Source organism: Hoplias malabaricus, chromosome 5 (genome assembly GCF_029633855.1).
Source record: "Hoplias malabaricus isolate fHopMal1 chromosome 5, fHopMal1.hap1, whole genome shotgun sequence".
Taxonomy (NCBI): Eukaryota; Metazoa; Chordata; class Actinopteri; order Characiformes; family Erythrinidae; genus Hoplias; species Hoplias malabaricus.
The window spans coordinates 552,003-568,247 of NC_089804.1; the positions used below are offsets into that span (position 1 = coordinate 552,003).

The 16,245-nt window shown below is 53.5% G+C and overlaps 1 protein-coding gene across 1 annotated transcript in view; it reads right to left on the minus strand.

The window, feature by feature from the left end:
* Positions 1-3,502: 3,502 nt before the first annotated feature.
* Positions 3,503-16,245, minus strand: part of gltpd2a (glycolipid transfer protein domain containing 2a) — a 50,397-nt gene continuing 37,654 nt past the window's right edge. The window contains exons 3-4 of the mRNA XM_066670158.1: positions 4,434-4,630; positions 3,503-4,191 (exon numbers count right to left, since the gene is read on the minus strand). Of these exons, the coding sequence (XP_066526255.1) occupies positions 3,609-4,191; positions 4,434-4,630 (780 nt within the window). The 3' untranslated portion in view covers positions 3,503-3,608. The remainder of the gene's footprint in view (positions 4,192-4,433; positions 4,631-16,245) is intronic.

Consider the following 16,245-nt stretch of genomic DNA (forward strand, 5'->3'; position numbering starts at 1 on the left):
ACACACACTCAAACACATACACACACACTCATACACACAAGCACTCATACTGATACACAAACACACACTCAAACACACACGTGCACACACACACACTCAAACATACACATGCGCACTATATCGAATCGATTTCCCTTTCTGCTCTATGCATCTCGCCTGTGAGTTCAGTGATGTAATTTTCAAAGTCTTTTCTCATTTTCCAATTTGTGTTCGTGATCTAGAAGTTGCACCTGTAATAATTCAAGTCGTATGCGTACGTCTTTATAATTGTATGTTTTTTAGGTTGTATTCGTACAAAACACACAAAACAGACTTTTGTGTACAAATGAAATATTTATGTACAAAAGTATATGAGCATGAACATGTTTATTTTTCACCGTCATACTCCATAATCCCGGCATTGTCAGCCTTCAGCTGCGTAGTCAGGGAACCTGAGGGCTGTCTCTGGTGGGGCCCTGAGAAGCGGTGACTACTGGTTGGAGGTCTCAAGCCTTTTTGTGTACGTCTGCAGTTCTCCATGTGTGTTGTCTGGTCCTTCGGCGCTCTGGACGGTGGACTCTGTGGCTCGAGAAACGCTTGTTCCTGCGTAAATGCCGATGTCCAGGGATATTACTTCTGTTTTAGAAACTAATCTCAGATGTGTTCATTTGTTTGGCCAAACCAAGTTTACAATCCGTGGATCAGTTCAAGCATGGGAGATTTTGTGGAGCAATAAAGAATGAGTAAATGAAAGAAAAGAAAAGAAAAGAAAAGAAAAGAAATAATAATTAAAAATATTAGCTTTCTGCAAAAGGCTCAGTACTTAAAATGGAGTTCTGAGATTTTCTTGGTGGAGGATTGCTGTTGTAGATCTTGGAGTCGATTCTCCTTTGTTGAGGTTATGCCGTTGCAGTTCTCAACTCGACCTCCGACTCTGACTTTGTCTCTGAATCAGACTCTGACTGTAACTGACTGGCTCCATCTGTGTGCAGTGTTTTCATGGGTTACTTAGCTCCCTCTTCAAGGCAAGAGCCTGCACTCTGATTCAACCCTGAGGGTTTGGTTCACAGTGTTTCAGCCACAGTTTAGTCCTGAGGCTCCGCCTTTTGGATTTTGTGGGAACGGAGACAAAGGACCTTAGACCTTCACTAAGTCACTAATTATTCGTCCCATTTATTGAAGATTTGTGGATAAAACATACTTGAGTAGCTTTATCGATAGTCCATCGGTGTGTAATTTCACAGAGCATTGTGCATGGCATGTACACAAAACAGTTTTAGCACAAATACAGGATAACACAAGTAAAGTCATGTTACCAAACAGTTAGGATCTTCATCCAACTGTTTCCAACCAAGCGTTGCCTGTGAAAATAGAAATAAGAACAGGTTTATCTTTACAAATCTAGGTTATATCAGGGGTTTCAAGAATGTAAGGAGTTTGTGAAATGCTCCGACGTTGATTAACAAGATCAAAAGTCATAGGAAGGAAACATATATAAGAATTATTACAGACAACAGAACACCGGACTTCTTTTGATGTTGCGTGCTGTTGTAGCTCATGAATCTATTCTCCATGAATCTACAGGGAGGGCCATTTATATGGATACACCTTAATAAAATGGGAATGGTTGATGATATTAACTTCCTGTTTGTGGCACGTATGTGTAGGGGGGGGGACTTTTAAAGATGGGTGGTGACCAAGGCCATTTTGAAGTCAGCCATTTTGGATCCAACTTTTATTTTTTCAATGGGAAGAGGGTCATGTGACACATCAAACTTATTGCGAATTTCAAGAAAAACAATGGTGCTTGGTTTTAATGTAACTTTATTCATTCATGAGTTATTTACAAGTTTCTGACCACTTATAAAATGTGTTCAAAGTGCTGCCCATTGTGTTGGATTGTCAATGCAACCCTCTTCTCCCACTCTTCACACACTGTAACGGAAATTTATGTTACAACCAAGCACACCATTGCTTTTCTGGTGAAATTCCCAATAAGTTTGATGTGTCACATGACCCTCTTCCCATTGAAAAACAAAAGTTGGATCCAAAATGGCCACCATGGTCACCATCCATCTTGAAAAGATTCCCCCCTCCCATATACTAATGTGCCACAAACAGGAAGTTAATATCACCAACCATTCCCATTTTATTAAGGTGTATCCATATAAATGGCCCACACTGTAGATTGGTTCCATTCAAAAGTGTTGGGGGAATGTCTGCTCTGTGATGTTCTAGAAGGCAGCAGATGATGACTTGACCAAATGATTTGTTTGTGATCCTGGAACAGCCCACTACACACACACACACACACACACACACACACACACACACACACACTGTTCTGGCTGAGCCTCCATGGCTGAGGGAAGATGGACAGATTGATGAACATATAACATTCAGTGTTAGTTTTCTTTTTCATCTGACATTGGAAAGGCATGTACCCTGGGTCTGAAAGGATGTGGAGGGGAGAGAAGAACAGCTTGTGGCTGTGGGTCTGAAAGGATGTGGAGAAAAAGAATAGAAATTTAAAGTTGAAAGCTTTTTTTTAATTTAGTATTGTCCCCCGCTTCCATACTTTTCTCTGTATTGTCTCCCACTTCCAGTGTCCCACTTCCATACTGACGCCTGTACCATCCCCTGCTTTCAGACTGATGCCTGTACCATCCCCCGCTTCCATACTGACGCCTGTACCATCCCCCACTTCCAGACTGACGCCTGTACCATCTCCCACTTCCATACTGACGCCTGTACCATCCCCCATTTCCATACTGACGCCTGTACCATCCCCCGCTTCCATACTGACACTTGTACCATTCCCCGCTTCCATACTGACGCCTGTACAATCCCCCACTTCCATACTGACGCCTGTACCATCCCCCGCTTCCATACTGACGCCTGAACCATCCCCCGCTTCCAGACTGACGCCTGTACCATCCCCCGCTTCCAGACTGACGCCTGTACCATCCCCCGCTTCCATACTGATGCCTGTACCATCCCCCGCTTCCATACTGACCCCTGTACCATTCCCCGCTTCCATACTGACGCCTGTACCATCCTCTGCTTCCAGACTGACGCCTGTACCATCCCCCGCTTCCATACTGATGCCTGTACCATCCCCCGCTTCCATACTGATGCCTGTAACATCCCCCCTTTTCCAGTGTCCCCTGCTCCCATAGTGTCCCCTGTATTGTCCCCCACCTCCATAATGCTTCATGTATCACCCCCTGCTCCCATAGTGTCCCCTGTATTGTCCCCCACCTCCATAATGCCTCATGTATCACCCCCTGCTCCCATAGTGTCCCCTGTATTGTCCCCCACCTCCATAATGCTCCATGTATCACCCCCTGCTTCCATACTGTCCCCTGTATTGTCCCCTGCTTCCATAATGTCCCCTGTATTGTCTCTGCTGCTGTAGTGTCCCCTGCTTCCATACTGTCCCCTGTATTGTCTCCACTGCTGTAGTGTCCCCTGCTTCTATACTGACTCCTGTAGTGTCCCCGGCATCCATAGTGTCCCCTGTATTGTCCCCTGCTTCTATACTGTCCCCGGAATTGTCCACCATTTCTGTAGTGTCCCTTGTGATGTCTTCTGCTGCTGTGAGTAGTGTTGTGTCATCGCTAGTTTGTTTATGGCAAGTTCATCATGTGCCGCTGCTCCAGTTCCCTCTGTGTTCTGTGGTGAACTTCTCTGATGGTGTTAATGATGGTGTGGATGATTGGTTCTGCCTCTTCCTGTGTCGTAACACAGACGATACGCAGCAGCGCCGCCCTGCTGGGCATGGCTCTGAACACCAGGTGAGCCGCCTGCTGCAAGAACCAGGGGTGATGTGGTGCTAAAGCCTCCTCATAGGCCTCTGCACACAACACCCCCAAGCTGCGACCTCCATCACCTCCCTCAGCTCCATCCCCGGGACCTCCTTCCAGCAGCTTTTCCAGCAGCATCTGCAGCCATAACAGTGAACGATGGAGGCGCAGTAATGTCCGGCTGCCAGAGTCTGTTTGTCTGTCAAAGCTGACCACACCCCTCTGTAGCTCCGCCTCCAGCATGGACCGCACTGAGATGTAGGCATGGACCTGGGGATTTTGGGAAATCTTAGGATCATGAGCATTGCGGGCAGATTCCTCTTCCATCAGTCGACGAATCACAACAATCTTCTCCTGAACCTTCCCCGTAAATAAACTAAACAGAGGACCCAGAGCCTCCATAAACCTGGAATACACAACAATCACACAATTCAACACAACTCAGCATACATCAATCACAACACAACAATCACAGCAAACACACAACTCCACACACAATTACACAACATTCATAATACAACTCATACCATGATCACAACTCAACTCAAAGATGAAGCTGTTCCTTATTAAAGGTCAATTTAGCAGTGGACACTGGTGATTTGAAACTATCAGCTTATGGTAATGAGCACATGCTTAATTAGTGCATACTTAATGAGCTCCTCCCAGCAGAGCAGGTATGGCTCAAGCAGGATGTCAGAGGCGGGGTCAAGGGCAGTATTTAAATGAAGCAGCAGATGGGACACCTGGAAATTCTGCCCAGGACACACACCTTTTCCTATTTCATTGACATTATATTCATCTTCACTCCTAGGGGGAACAGGTCCTCTGGGTACAACAGTGTCCACCTGAGAGAGAGACAGAGAGACAGGGGACAGAGATAAACAAAATGTTTGTGTATAGTATCTGTATGTGTCCAGGGCGCCACGGTAGTGTCGCTGTCACAGCTCTAGGGTCCTGGGGTTGTGGGTTCAAGTCCATCTCCGTGTGAATGTCTGTGAGGAGGTGTGGAGAGTGGTGGGAGACTGGGGACCCTCCAGGGTGTGTGAGTGTGTGTTGTGTTGTGTTGTGAAGGACTGGGGACCCTCCAGGATGTGTGAGTGTGTGTCGTGTTGTGAAGGACTGGGGACCCTCCAGGGTGTGTGAGTGTGTGTCGTGTTGTGAAGGACTGGGGACCCTCCAGGGTGTGTGAGTGTGTGTTGTGTTGTGAAGAACTGGGGAGCCTCCAGGGTGTGTGAGTGTGTGTCGTGTTGTGAAGGACTGGTGCCCCCTCCAGGGTGTGTGAGTGTGTGTCGTGTTGTGAAGGACTGGTGCCCCCTCCAGTGTGTGTGAGTGTGTGTCGTGTTGTGAAGGACTGGTGCCCCCTCCAGGGTGTGTGAGTGTGTGTCGTGTTGTGAAGGACTGGCGCCCCCTCCAGTGTGTGTGAGTGTGTATCGTGTTGTGAAGGACTGGGGACCCTCCAGTGTGTGTGAGTGTGTGTTGTGTTGTGAAGTACTGGGGACCCTCCAGTGTGTGTGAGTGTGTGTCGTGTTGTGAAGGACTGGAGCCCCCTCCAGGGTATGAGAGTGTGTGTCGTGTTGTGAAGGACTGGTGCCCCCTCCAGGGTATGAGAGTGTGTGTCGTGTTGTGAAGGACTGGTGCCCCCTCCAGGGTGTGTGAGTGTGTGTCGTGTTGTGAAGCACTGGGGACCCTCCAGTGTGTGTGAGTGTGTGTCGTGTTGTGAAGGACTGGAGCCCCCTCCAGTGTGTGTGAGTGTGTGTCGTGTTGTGAAGGACTGGGGACCATCTAGGGTGTGTGAGTGTGTGTCGTGTTGTGAAGGAATGGGGACCATCTAGGGTGTGTGAGTGTGTGTCGTGTTGTGAAGGACTGGTGCCCCCTCCAGGGTGTGTGAGTGTGTGTTGTGTTGTGAAGGACTGGGGCTCCCTCCAGGGTGTGTGAGTGTGTGTCATGTTGTGAAGGACTGGGGACCCTCCAGGGTGTGTGAGTGTGTGTTGTGTTGTGAAGGACTGAGGACACTCCAGGGTGTGTGAGTGTGTGTGAGTGCGTGTCGTGTTGTGAAGGACTGGGGACCCTCCAGGATGTGTGAGTGTGTGTCGTGTTGTGAAGGACTGGGGACCCTCCAGGATGTGTGAGTGTGTGTCGTGTTTTGAAGGACTGGGGCCCCCTCCAGGGTGTGTGAGTGTGTGTCGTGTTGTGAAGGCCTGGGGACCCTCCAGGGTGTGTGAGTGTGTGTTATGTTGTGAAGGACTGGGGACCCTCCAGAGTGTGTGAGGGTGTGTGTGTGTGTGTGTTGTGTTGTGAAGGCCTGGGGACCCTCCAGGGTGTGTGAGTGTGTGTTGTGTTGTGAAGGACTGGGGCCCCCTCCAGGGTGTGTGAGTGTGTGTCGTGTTGTGAAGGACTGGGGACCCTCCAGGGTGTGTGAGTGTGTGTTGTGTTGTGAAGGACTGGGGCCCCCTCCAGGGTGTGTGAGTGTGTGTCGTGTTGTGAAGGACTGGGGACCCTCCAGGGTGTGTGAGTGTGTGTTGTGTTGTGAAGGACTGGGGCCCCCTCCAGGGTGTGTGAGTGTGTGTCGTGTTTTGAAGGACTGGGGCCCCCTCCAGAGTGTGTGAGGGTGTGTGAGTGTGTGTTGTGTTGTGAAGGACCGGGGACCCTCCAGGATGTGTGAGTGTGTGTCGTGTTTTGAAGGACTGGGGCCCCCTCCAGAGTGTTTGAGGGTGTGTGAGTGTGTGTTATAATGTGAAGGACTGGGGACCCTCCAGGATGTGTGAGTGTGTGTCGTGTTTTGAAGGACTGGGGCCCCCTCCAGAGTGTGTGAGGGTGTGTGAGTGTGTGTCGTGTTGTGAAGGCCTGGGGACCCTCCAGGGTGTGTGAGTGTGTGTTGTGTTGTGAAGGACTGGGGACCCTCCAGGATGTGTGAGTGTGTGTCGTGTTTTGAAGGACTGGGGACCCTCCAGGGTGGGTGAGTGTGTGTTATGTTGTGAAGGACTGGGGACCCTCCAGGATGTGTGAGGGTGTGTGAGTGTGTGTTGTGTTGTGAAGGACTGGGGACCCTCCAGGGTGTGTGAGTGTGTGTCGTGTTCTGAAGGACTGGGGACCCTCCAGGGTGTGTGAGTGTGTGTCGTGTTGTGAAGGACTGGGGACCCTCCAGGGTGTGTGAGTGTGTGTTGTGTTGTGATGGACTGGGGATCCTCCAGGGTGTGTGAGTGTGTGTTGTGTTGTGAAGGACTGGGGCCCCTCCAGGGTGTGTGAGTGTGTGTCGTGTTTTGAAGGACTGGGGCCCCCTCCAGAGTGTGTGAGGGTGTGTGAGTGTGTGTCGTGTTGTGAAGGACTGGGGACCCTCCAGGGTGTGTGAGTGTGTGTTGTGTTGTGAAGGACTCGGGACCCTCCAGGGTGTGTGAGTGTGTGTTGTGTTGTGAAGGACTCGGGACCCTCCAGGTTGTGTGAGTGTGTGTTATGTTGTGAAGGACTGGGGACCCTCCAGGGTGTGTGAGTGTGTGTTGTGTTGTGAAGGACTGTGAACACTCCAGGGTGTGTGAGTGTGTGTCGTGTTGTGAAGGCCTGGGGACCCTCCAGGGTGTGTGAGTGTGTGTCGTGTTGTGAAGGACTGGGGAACCTCCAGGGTGTGTGAGTGTGTGTTGTGTTGTGAAGGACTCGGGACCCTCCAGGGTGTGTGAGTGTGTGTCGTGTTGTGAAGGACTGGTGCCCCCTCCAGGGTGTGTGAGTGTGTGTCGTGTTGTGAAGGACTGGTGCCCCCTCCAGTGTGTGTGTGTGTGTGTGTGTCGTGTTGTGAAGGACTGGGGCTCCCTCCAGGGTGTGTGAGTGTGTGTCGTGTTGTGAAGGACTGGGGATGCTCCAGGGTGTGTGAGTGTGTGTCGTGTTGTGATGGACTGGTGCCCTCTCTAAGGTGTGTGAGTGTGTGTCGTGTTGTGAAGTACTGGGGCCCCCTCCAGGGTGTGTGAGTGTGTGTCGTGTTGTGAAGGCCTGGGGACCCTCCAGGGTGTGTGAGTGTGTGTCGTGTTGTGAAGGACTGAGGACACTCCAGGGTGTGTGAGTGTGTGTTGTGTTGTGAAGGACTGAGGACACTCCAGGGTGTGTGAGTGTGTGTCGTGTTGTGATGGACTGGGGCCCCTCCACGGTGTGTGAGTGTGTGTCGTGTTGTGAAGGACTGGGGCCCCTCCAGGGTGTGTGAGTGTGTGTTATGTTGTGAAGGACTGGGGACCCTCCAGGGTGTGTGAGTGTGTGTCGTGTTGTGAAGGACTGAGGACACTCCAGGGTGTGAGAGTGTGTGTCGTGTTGTGAAGCACTGGTGACCCTCCAGGGAGTTTCAGTGTGTGTCGTGTTGTGAAGGACTGAGGACACTCCAGGGTGTGAGAGTGTGTGTCGTGTTGTGAAGGACTGGTGACCATCCAGGGTGTGTGAGTGTGTGTCGTGTTGTGAAGGACTGAGGACACTCCAGGGTGTGAGAGTGTGTGTCGTGTTGTGAAGCACTGGTGACCCTCCAGGGAGTGTCAGTGTGTGTCGTGTTGTGAAGGACTGAGGACACTCCAGGGTGTGTGAGTGTGTGTCGTGTTGTGAAGCACTGGTGACCCTCCAGGGAGTGTGAGTGTGTGTCGTGTTGTGAAGGACTGGGGACCCTCCAGGGTGTGTGAGTGTGTGTCGTGTTGTGAAGGCCTGGGGACCCTCCAGGGTGTGTGAGTGTGTGTCGTGTTGTGAAGGCCTGGGGACCCTCCAGGGTGTGTGAGTGTGTGTCGTGTTTTGAAGGACTGGGGCCCCCTCCAGAGTGTGTGAGGGTGTGTGAGTGTGTGTTATGTTGTGAAGGGCTGGGGACCCTCCAGGGTGTGTGAGTGTGTGTCGTGTTTTGAAGGACTGGGGCCCCCTCCAGAGTGTGTGAGGGTGTGTGAATGTGTGTTGTGTTGTGAAGGCCTGGGGACCCTCCAGGATGTATGAGTGTGTGTCGTGTTTTGAAGGACTGGGGAACCTCCAGGGTGTGTGAATGTGTGTTGTGTTGTGAAGGACTGGGGACCCTCCAGGATGTGTGAGTGTGTGTCGTGTTTTGAAGGACTAGGGCCCCCTCCAGAGTGTGTGAGGGTGTGTGAATGTGTGTTGTGTTGTGAAGGCCTGGGGACCCTCCAGGATGTATGAGTGTGTGTCGTGTTTTGAAGGACTGGGGAACCTCCAGGGTGTGTGAATGTGTGTTGTGTTGTGAAGGACTGGGGACCCTCCAGGGTGTGTGAGTCTGTGTCGTGTTGTGAAGGACTGGGGACCCTCCAGGGTGTGTGAGTGTGTGTCGTGTTGTGAAGGCCTGGGGACCCTCCAAGGTGTGTGAGTGTGTGTTGTGTTGTGAAGGCCTGGGGACCCTCCAGGGTGTGTGAGTGTGTGTCGTGTTTTGAAGGACTGGGGCCCCCTCCAGAGTGTGTGAGGGTGTGTGAATGTGTGTTGTGTTGTGAAGGCCTGGGGACCCTCCAGGATGTATGAGTGTGTGTCGTGTTTTGAAGGACTGGGGAACCTCCAGGGTGTGTGAGTGTGTGTTGTGTTGTGAAGGACTGGTGCCCCCTCCAGGGTGTGAGAGTGTGTGTTGTGTTGTGAAGGACTCGGGACCCTCCAGGGTGTGTGAGTGTGTGTTGTGTTGTGAAGGACTGGGGACGCTCCAGGGTGTGTGAGTGTGTGTCGTGTTGTGAAGGACTGGTGCCCCCTCCAGGGTGTGAGAGTGTGTGTTGTGTTGTGAAGGACTCGGGACCCTCCAGGGTGTGTGAGTGTGTGTTGTGTTGTGAAGGACTGGGGACACTCCAGGGTGTGAGAGTGTGTGTCGTGTTGTGAAGGACTGGGGACCATCTAGGGTGTGTGAGTGTGTGTCGTGTTGTGAAGGACTGGGGCCCCTCCAGGGTGTGTGAGTGTGTGTTATGTTGTGAAGGACTGGGGACCCTCCAGGGTGTGTGAGTGTGTGTTGTGTTGTGAAGGACTGGGGACGCTCCAGGGTGTGTGAGTATGTGTCGTGTTGTGAAGGACTGGGGCCCCTCCAGGGTGTGTGAGTGTGTGTTGTGTTGTGAAGGACTCGGGACCCTCCAGGGTGTGTGAGTGTGTGTCGTGTTGTGAAGGACTGGGGCCCCTCCAGGGTGTGTGAGTGTGTGTCGTGTTGCGAATCACAGGGGACCCTCCAGGGTGTGTGAGTGTGTGTCGTGTTGTGAAGCACTGGGGACCCTCCAGGGTGTGTGAGTGTGTGTCGTGTTGTGAAGGACTGGGGACCCTCCAGGGTGTGTGAGTGTGTGTTATGTTGTGAAGGACTGGGGACCCTCCAGGGTGTGAGAGTGTGTGTGAGTGTGTGTTGTGTTGTGAAGGACTGGGGACCCTCCAGGGTGTGAGAGTGTGTGTCGTGTTGTGAAGGCCTTAGGACCCTCCAGGGTGTGTGAGTGTGTGTTGTGTTGTGAAGGACTCGGGACCCTCCAGGGTGTGTGAGTGTGTGTTGTGTTGTGAAGGACTCGGGACCCTCCAGGGTGTGTGAGTGTGTGTCGTGTTGTGAAGGACTCCGGACCCTCCAGGGTGTGTGAGTGTGTGTCGTGTTGTGAAGGACTCGGGACCCTCCAGGGTGTGTGAGTGTGTGTTGTGTTGTGAAGGACTCGGGACCCTCCAGGGTGTGTGAGTGTGTGTCGTGTTGTGAAGGACTCCGGACCCTCCAGGGTGTGTGAGTGTGTGTCGTGTTGTGAAGGACTCGGGACCCTCCAGGGCGTGTGAGTGTGTGTCGTGTTGTGAAGGACTCGGGACACTCCAGGGTGTGTGAGTGTGTGTTGTGTTGTGAAGAACTGTGGACACTCCAGGGTGTGTGAGTGTGTGTCGTGTTGTGAAGGACTGGGGCCCGTCCAGGGTGTGTGAGTGTGTGTCGTGTTGTGAAGGACTGGGGCCCCTCCAGGGTGTGTGAGTGTGTGTTGTGTTGTGAAGGACTGGGGCCCGTCCAGGGTGTGTGAGTGTGTGTCGTGTTGTGAAGAACTGTGGACACTCCAGGGTGTGTGAGTGTGTGTCGTGTTGTGAAGGACTCGGGACCCTCCAGGGTGTGTGAGTGTGTGTCGTGTTGTGAAGGACTGGGGCCCGTCCAGGGTGTGTGAGTGTGTGTCGTGTTGTGAAGAACTGTGGACACTCCAGGGTGTGTGAGTGTGTGTTGTGTTGTGAAGAACTGTGGACCCTCCAGGGTGTGTGAGTGTGTGTCGTGTTGTGAAGGCCTGGGGACCCTCCAGGGTGTGTGAGTGTGTGTCGTGTTGTGAAGGACTGGGAACCGTCCAGGGTGTGTGAGTGTGTGTCGTGTTGTGAAGGACTGGGGACCCTCCAGGGTGTGTGAGTGTGTGTCGTGTTGTGAAGGACTGGGAACCGTCCAGGGTGTGTGAGTGCGTGTCGTGTTGTGAAGGACTGGGGCCCGTCCAGGGTGTGTGAGTGTGTGTGAGTGTGTGTTATGTTGTGAAGGATTGGGGACCCTCCAGGGTGTGTGAGTGTGTGTCGTGTTGTGAAGGACTGGGGCCCGTCCAGGGTGTGTGAGTGTGTGTGAGTGTGTGTTATGTTGTGAAGGATTGGGGACCCTCCAGGGTGTGTGAGTGTGTGTCGTGTTGTGAAGGACTCGGGTCCATCCAGGGTGTGTGAGTATGTGTCGTGTTGTGAAGAACTGTGGACACTCCAGGGTGTGTGAGTGTGTGTTGTGTTGTGAAGGACTGGGAACTGTCCAGGGTGTGTGAGTGTGTGTCGTGTTGTGAAGGACTGGGAACCGTCCAGGGTGTGTGAGTGTGTGTTGTGTTGTGAAGGACTGGGGACCCTCCAGGGTGTGTGAGGGTGTGTGAGTGTGTGTTGTGTTGTGAAGGATTGGGGACCCTCCAGGGTGTGTGAGTGTGTGTCGCGTGGTGAAGGATTGGGGACCCTCCAGGGTGTGTGAGTGTGTGTCGTGTTGTGAAGGCCTGGGGACCCTCCAGGGTGTGTGAGTGTGTGTTGTGTTGTGAAGGACTGTGGACACTCCAGGGTGTGTGAGTGTGTGTTGTGTTGTGAAGGACTCGGGACCCTCCAGGGTGTGTGAGTGTGTGTCGTGTTGTGAAGGATTGGGGACCCTCCAGGGTGTGTGAGTGTGTGTCGTGTTGTGAAGGCCTGGGGACCCTCCAGGGTGTGTGAGTGTGTGTTGTGTTGTGAAGGACTGTGGACACTCCAGGGTGTGTGAGTGTGTGTTGTGTTGTGAAGGACTCGGGACCCTCCAGGGTGTGTGAGTGTGTGTCGTGTTGTGAAGCACTGGGGAACCTCCAGGGTGTGTGAGTGTGTGTTGTGTTGTGAAGGACTGGTGCCCCCTCCAGGGTGTGTGAGTGTGTGTCGTGTTGTGAATGACTGGTGCCCCCTCCAGGGTGTGTGAGTGTGTGTCGTGTTGTGAAGGACTGGGGAACCTCCAGGGTGTGTGAGTGTGTGTTGTGTTGTGAAGGACTCGGGATCCTCCAGGGTGTGTGAGTGTGTGTCGTGTTGTGAAGCACTGGGGAACCTCCAGGGTGTGTGAGTGTGTGTCGTGTTGTGAAGAACTGTGGACACTCCAGGGTGTGTGAGTGTGTGTCGTGTTGTGAAGGCCTGGGGACCCTCCAGGGTGTGTGAGTGTGTGTCGTGTTGTGAAGGCCTGGGGACCCTCCAGGGTGTGTGAGTGTGTGTCGTGTTGTGAAGGACTGGGAACCGTCCAGGGTGTGTGAGTGTGTGTCGTGTTGTGAAGGACTGGGGACCCTCCAGGGTGTGTGAGTGTGTGTTGTGTTGTGAAGGACTCGGGACCCTCCAGGGTGTGTGAGTGTGTGTTGTGTTGTGAAGGACTCGGGACCCTCCAGGGTGTGTGAGTGTGTGTTATGTTGTGAAGGACTGGGGACCCTCCAGGGTGTGTGAGTGTGTGTTGTGTTGTGAAGGACTGTGAACACTCCAGGGTGTGTGAGTGTGTGTCGTGTTGTGAAGGCCTGGGGACCCTCCAGGGTGTGTGAGTGTGTGTCGTGTTGTGAAGGACTGGGGAACCTCCAGGGTGTGTGAGTGTGTGTTGTGTTGTGAAGGACTCGGGACCCTCCAGGGTGTGTGAGTGTGTGTCGTGTTGTGAAGGACTGGTGCCCCCTCCAGGGTGTGTGAGTGTGTGTCGTGTTGTGAAGGACTGGTGCCCCCTCCAGTGTGTGTGTGTGTGTGTGTGTCGTGTTGTGAAGGACTGGGGCTCCCTCCAGGGTGTGTGAGTGTGTGTCGTGTTGTGAAGGACTGGGGATGCTCCAGGGTGTGTGAGTGTGTGTCGTGTTGTGAAGGACTGGGGCCCCCTCCAGGGTGTGTGAGTGTGTGTCGTGTTGTGAAGGCCTGGGGACCCTCCAGGGTGTGTGAGTGTGTGTCGTGTTGTGAAGGACTGAGGACACTCCAGGGTGTGTGAGTGTGTGTCGTGTTGTGAAGCACTGGTGACCCTCCAGGGAGTTTCAGTGTGTGTCGTGTTGTGAAGGACTGGTGACCATCCAGGGTGTGTGAGTGTGTGTCGTGTTGTGAAGGACTGAGGACACTCCAGGGTGTGAGAGTGTGTGTCGTGTTGTGAAGCACTGGTGACCCTCCAGGGAGTTTCAGTGTGTGTCGTGTTGTGAAGGACTGAGGACACTCCAGGGTGTGAGAGTGTGTGTCGTGTTGTGAAGGACTGGTGACCATCCAGGGTGTGTGAGTGTGTGTCGTGTTGTGAAGGACTGAGGACACTCCAGGGTGTGAGAGTGTGTGTCGTGTTGTGAAGCACTGGTGACCCTCCAGGGAGTGTCAGTGTGTGTCGTGTTGTGAAGGACTGAGGACACTCCAGGGTGTGTGAGTGTGTGTCGTGTTGTGAAGCACTGGTGACCCTCCAGGGAGTGTGAGTGTGTGTCGTGTTGTGAAGGACTGGGGACCCTCCAGGGTGTGTGAGTGTGTGTCGTGTTGTGAAGGCCTGGGGACCCTCCAGGGTGTGTGAGTGTGTGTCGTGTTGTGAAGGCCTGGGGACCCTCCAGGGTGTGTGAGTGTGTGTCGTGTTTTGAAGGACTGGGGCCCCCTCCAGAGTGTGTGAGGGTGTGTGAGTGTGTGTTATGTTGTGAAGGGCTGGGGACCCTCCAGGGTGTGTGAGTGTGTGTCGTGTTTTGAAGGACTGGGGCCCCCTCCAGAGTGTGTGAGGGTGTGTGAATGTGTGTTGTGTTGTGAAGGCCTGGGGACCCTCCAGGATGTATGAGTGTGTGTCGTGTTTTGAAGGACTGGGGAACCTCCAGGGTGTGTGAATGTGTGTTGTGTTGTGAAGGACTGGGGACCCTCCAGGATGTGTGAGTGTGTGTCGTGTTTTGAAGGACTAGGGCCCCCTCCAGAGTGTGTGAGGGTGTGTGAATGTGTGTTGTGTTGTGAAGGCCTGGGGACCCTCCAGGATGTATGAGTGTGTGTCGTGTTTTGAAGGACTGGGGAACCTCCAGGGTGTGTGAATGTGTGTTGTGTTGTGAAGGACTGGGGACCCTCCAGGGTGTGTGAGTCTGTGTCGTGTTGTGAAGGACTGGGGACCCTCCAGGGTGTGTGAGTGTGTGTCGTGTTGTGAAGGCCTGGGGACCCTCCAAGGTGTGTGAGTGTGTGTCGTGTTGTGAAGGCCTGGGGACCCTCCAGGGTGTGTGAGTGTGTGTTATGTTGTGAAGGACTGGGGACCCTCCAGGGTGTGTGAGTGTGTGTCGTGTTTTGAAGGACTGGGGCCCCCTCCAGAGTGTGTGAGGGTGTGTGAATGTGTGTTGTGTTGTGAAGGCCTGGGGACCCTCCAGGATGTATGAGTGTGTGTCGTGTTTTGAAGGACTGGGGAACCTCCAGGGTGTGTGAGTGTGTGTTGTGTTGTGAAGGACTGGTGCCCCCTCCAGGGTGTGAGAGTGTGTGTTGTGTTGTGAAGGACTCGGGACCCTCCAGGGTGTGTGAGTGTGTGTTGTGTTGTGAAGGACTGGGGACGCTCCAGGGTGTGTGAGTGTGTGTCGTGTTGTGAAGGACTGGTGCCCCCTCCAGGGTGTGAGAGTGTGTGTTGTGTTGTGAAGGACTCGGGACCCTCCAGGGTGTGTGAGTGTGTGTTGTGTTGTGAAGGACTGGGGACACTCCAGGGTGTGAGAGTGTGTGTCGTGTTGTGAAGCACTGGTGACCCTCCAGGGAGTGTGAGTGTGTGTCGTGTTGTGAAGGACTGGGGACCCTCCAGGGTGTGTGAGTGTGTGTCGTGTTGTGAAGGCCTGGGGACCCTCCAGGGTGTGTGAGTGTGTGTCGTGTTGTGAAGGCCTGGGGACCCTCCAGGGTGTGTGAGTGTGTGTCGTGTTTTGAAGGACTGGGGCCCCCTCCAGAGTGTGTGAGGGTGTGTGAATGTGTGTTGTGTTGTGAAGGCCTGGGGACCCTCCAGGGTGTGTGAGTGTGTGTCGTGTTTTGAAGGACTGGGGCCCCCTCCAGAGTGTGTGAGGGTGTGTGAATGTGTGTTGTGTTGTGAAGGCCTGGGGACCCTCCAGGATGTATGAGTGTGTGTCGTGTTGTGAAGGACTCGGGACCCTCCAGGATGTATGAGTGTGTGTCGTGTTTTGAAGGACTGGGGACCCTCCAGGGTGTGAGAGTGTGTGTTGTGTTGTGAAGGACTCGGGACCCTCCAGGGTGTGTGAGTGTGTGTTGTGTTGTGAAGGACTGGGGACGCTCCAGGGTGTGTGAGTGTGTGTTGTGTTGTGAAGGACTGGGGACCCTCCAGAGTGTGTGAGGGTGTGTGAATGTGTGTTGTGTTGTGAAGGACTGGGGACCCTCCAGGGTGTGAGAGTGTGTGTCGTGTTGTGAAGGACTGAGGACCCTCCAGGGTGTGTGAGTGTGTGTCGTGTTGTGAAGGACTGATGACCCTCCAGGGTGTGTGAGTGTGTGTCGTGTTGTGAAGGACTGGGGCCCCCTCCAGGGTGTGAGAGTGTGTGTCGTGCAGTGAAGGACTCGGGACCTTCCAGGGTGTGTGAGTGTGTGTGAGTGTGTGTTATGTTGTGAAGGACTGGTGCCCCCTCCAGGGTGTGTGAGTGTGTGTCGTGTTGTGAAGGACTCGGGACCTTCCAGGGTGTGTGAGTGTGTGTGAGTGTGTGTTATGTTGTGAAGGACTGGTGCCCCCTCCAGGGTGTGTGAGTGTGTGTTGTGTTGTGAAGGACTCGGGACCTTCCAGGGTGTGTGAGTGTGTGTTGTGTTGTGAAGGACTCGGGACCCTCCAGGGTGTGTGAGTGTGTGTTGTGTTGTGAAGGACTGGGGACCCTCCAGGGTGTGAGAGTGTGTGTTATGTTGTGAAGGACTGGTGCCCCCTCCAGGGTGTGTGAGTGTGTGTTGTGTTGTGAAGGACTGGGGACCCTCCAGGGTGTGTGAGTGTGTGTTATGTTGTGAAGGACTGGTGCCCCCTCCAGGGTGTGTGAGTGTGTGTTGTGTTGTGAAGGACTCGGGACCTTCCAGGGTGTGTGAGTGTGTGTGAGTGTGTGTTATGTTG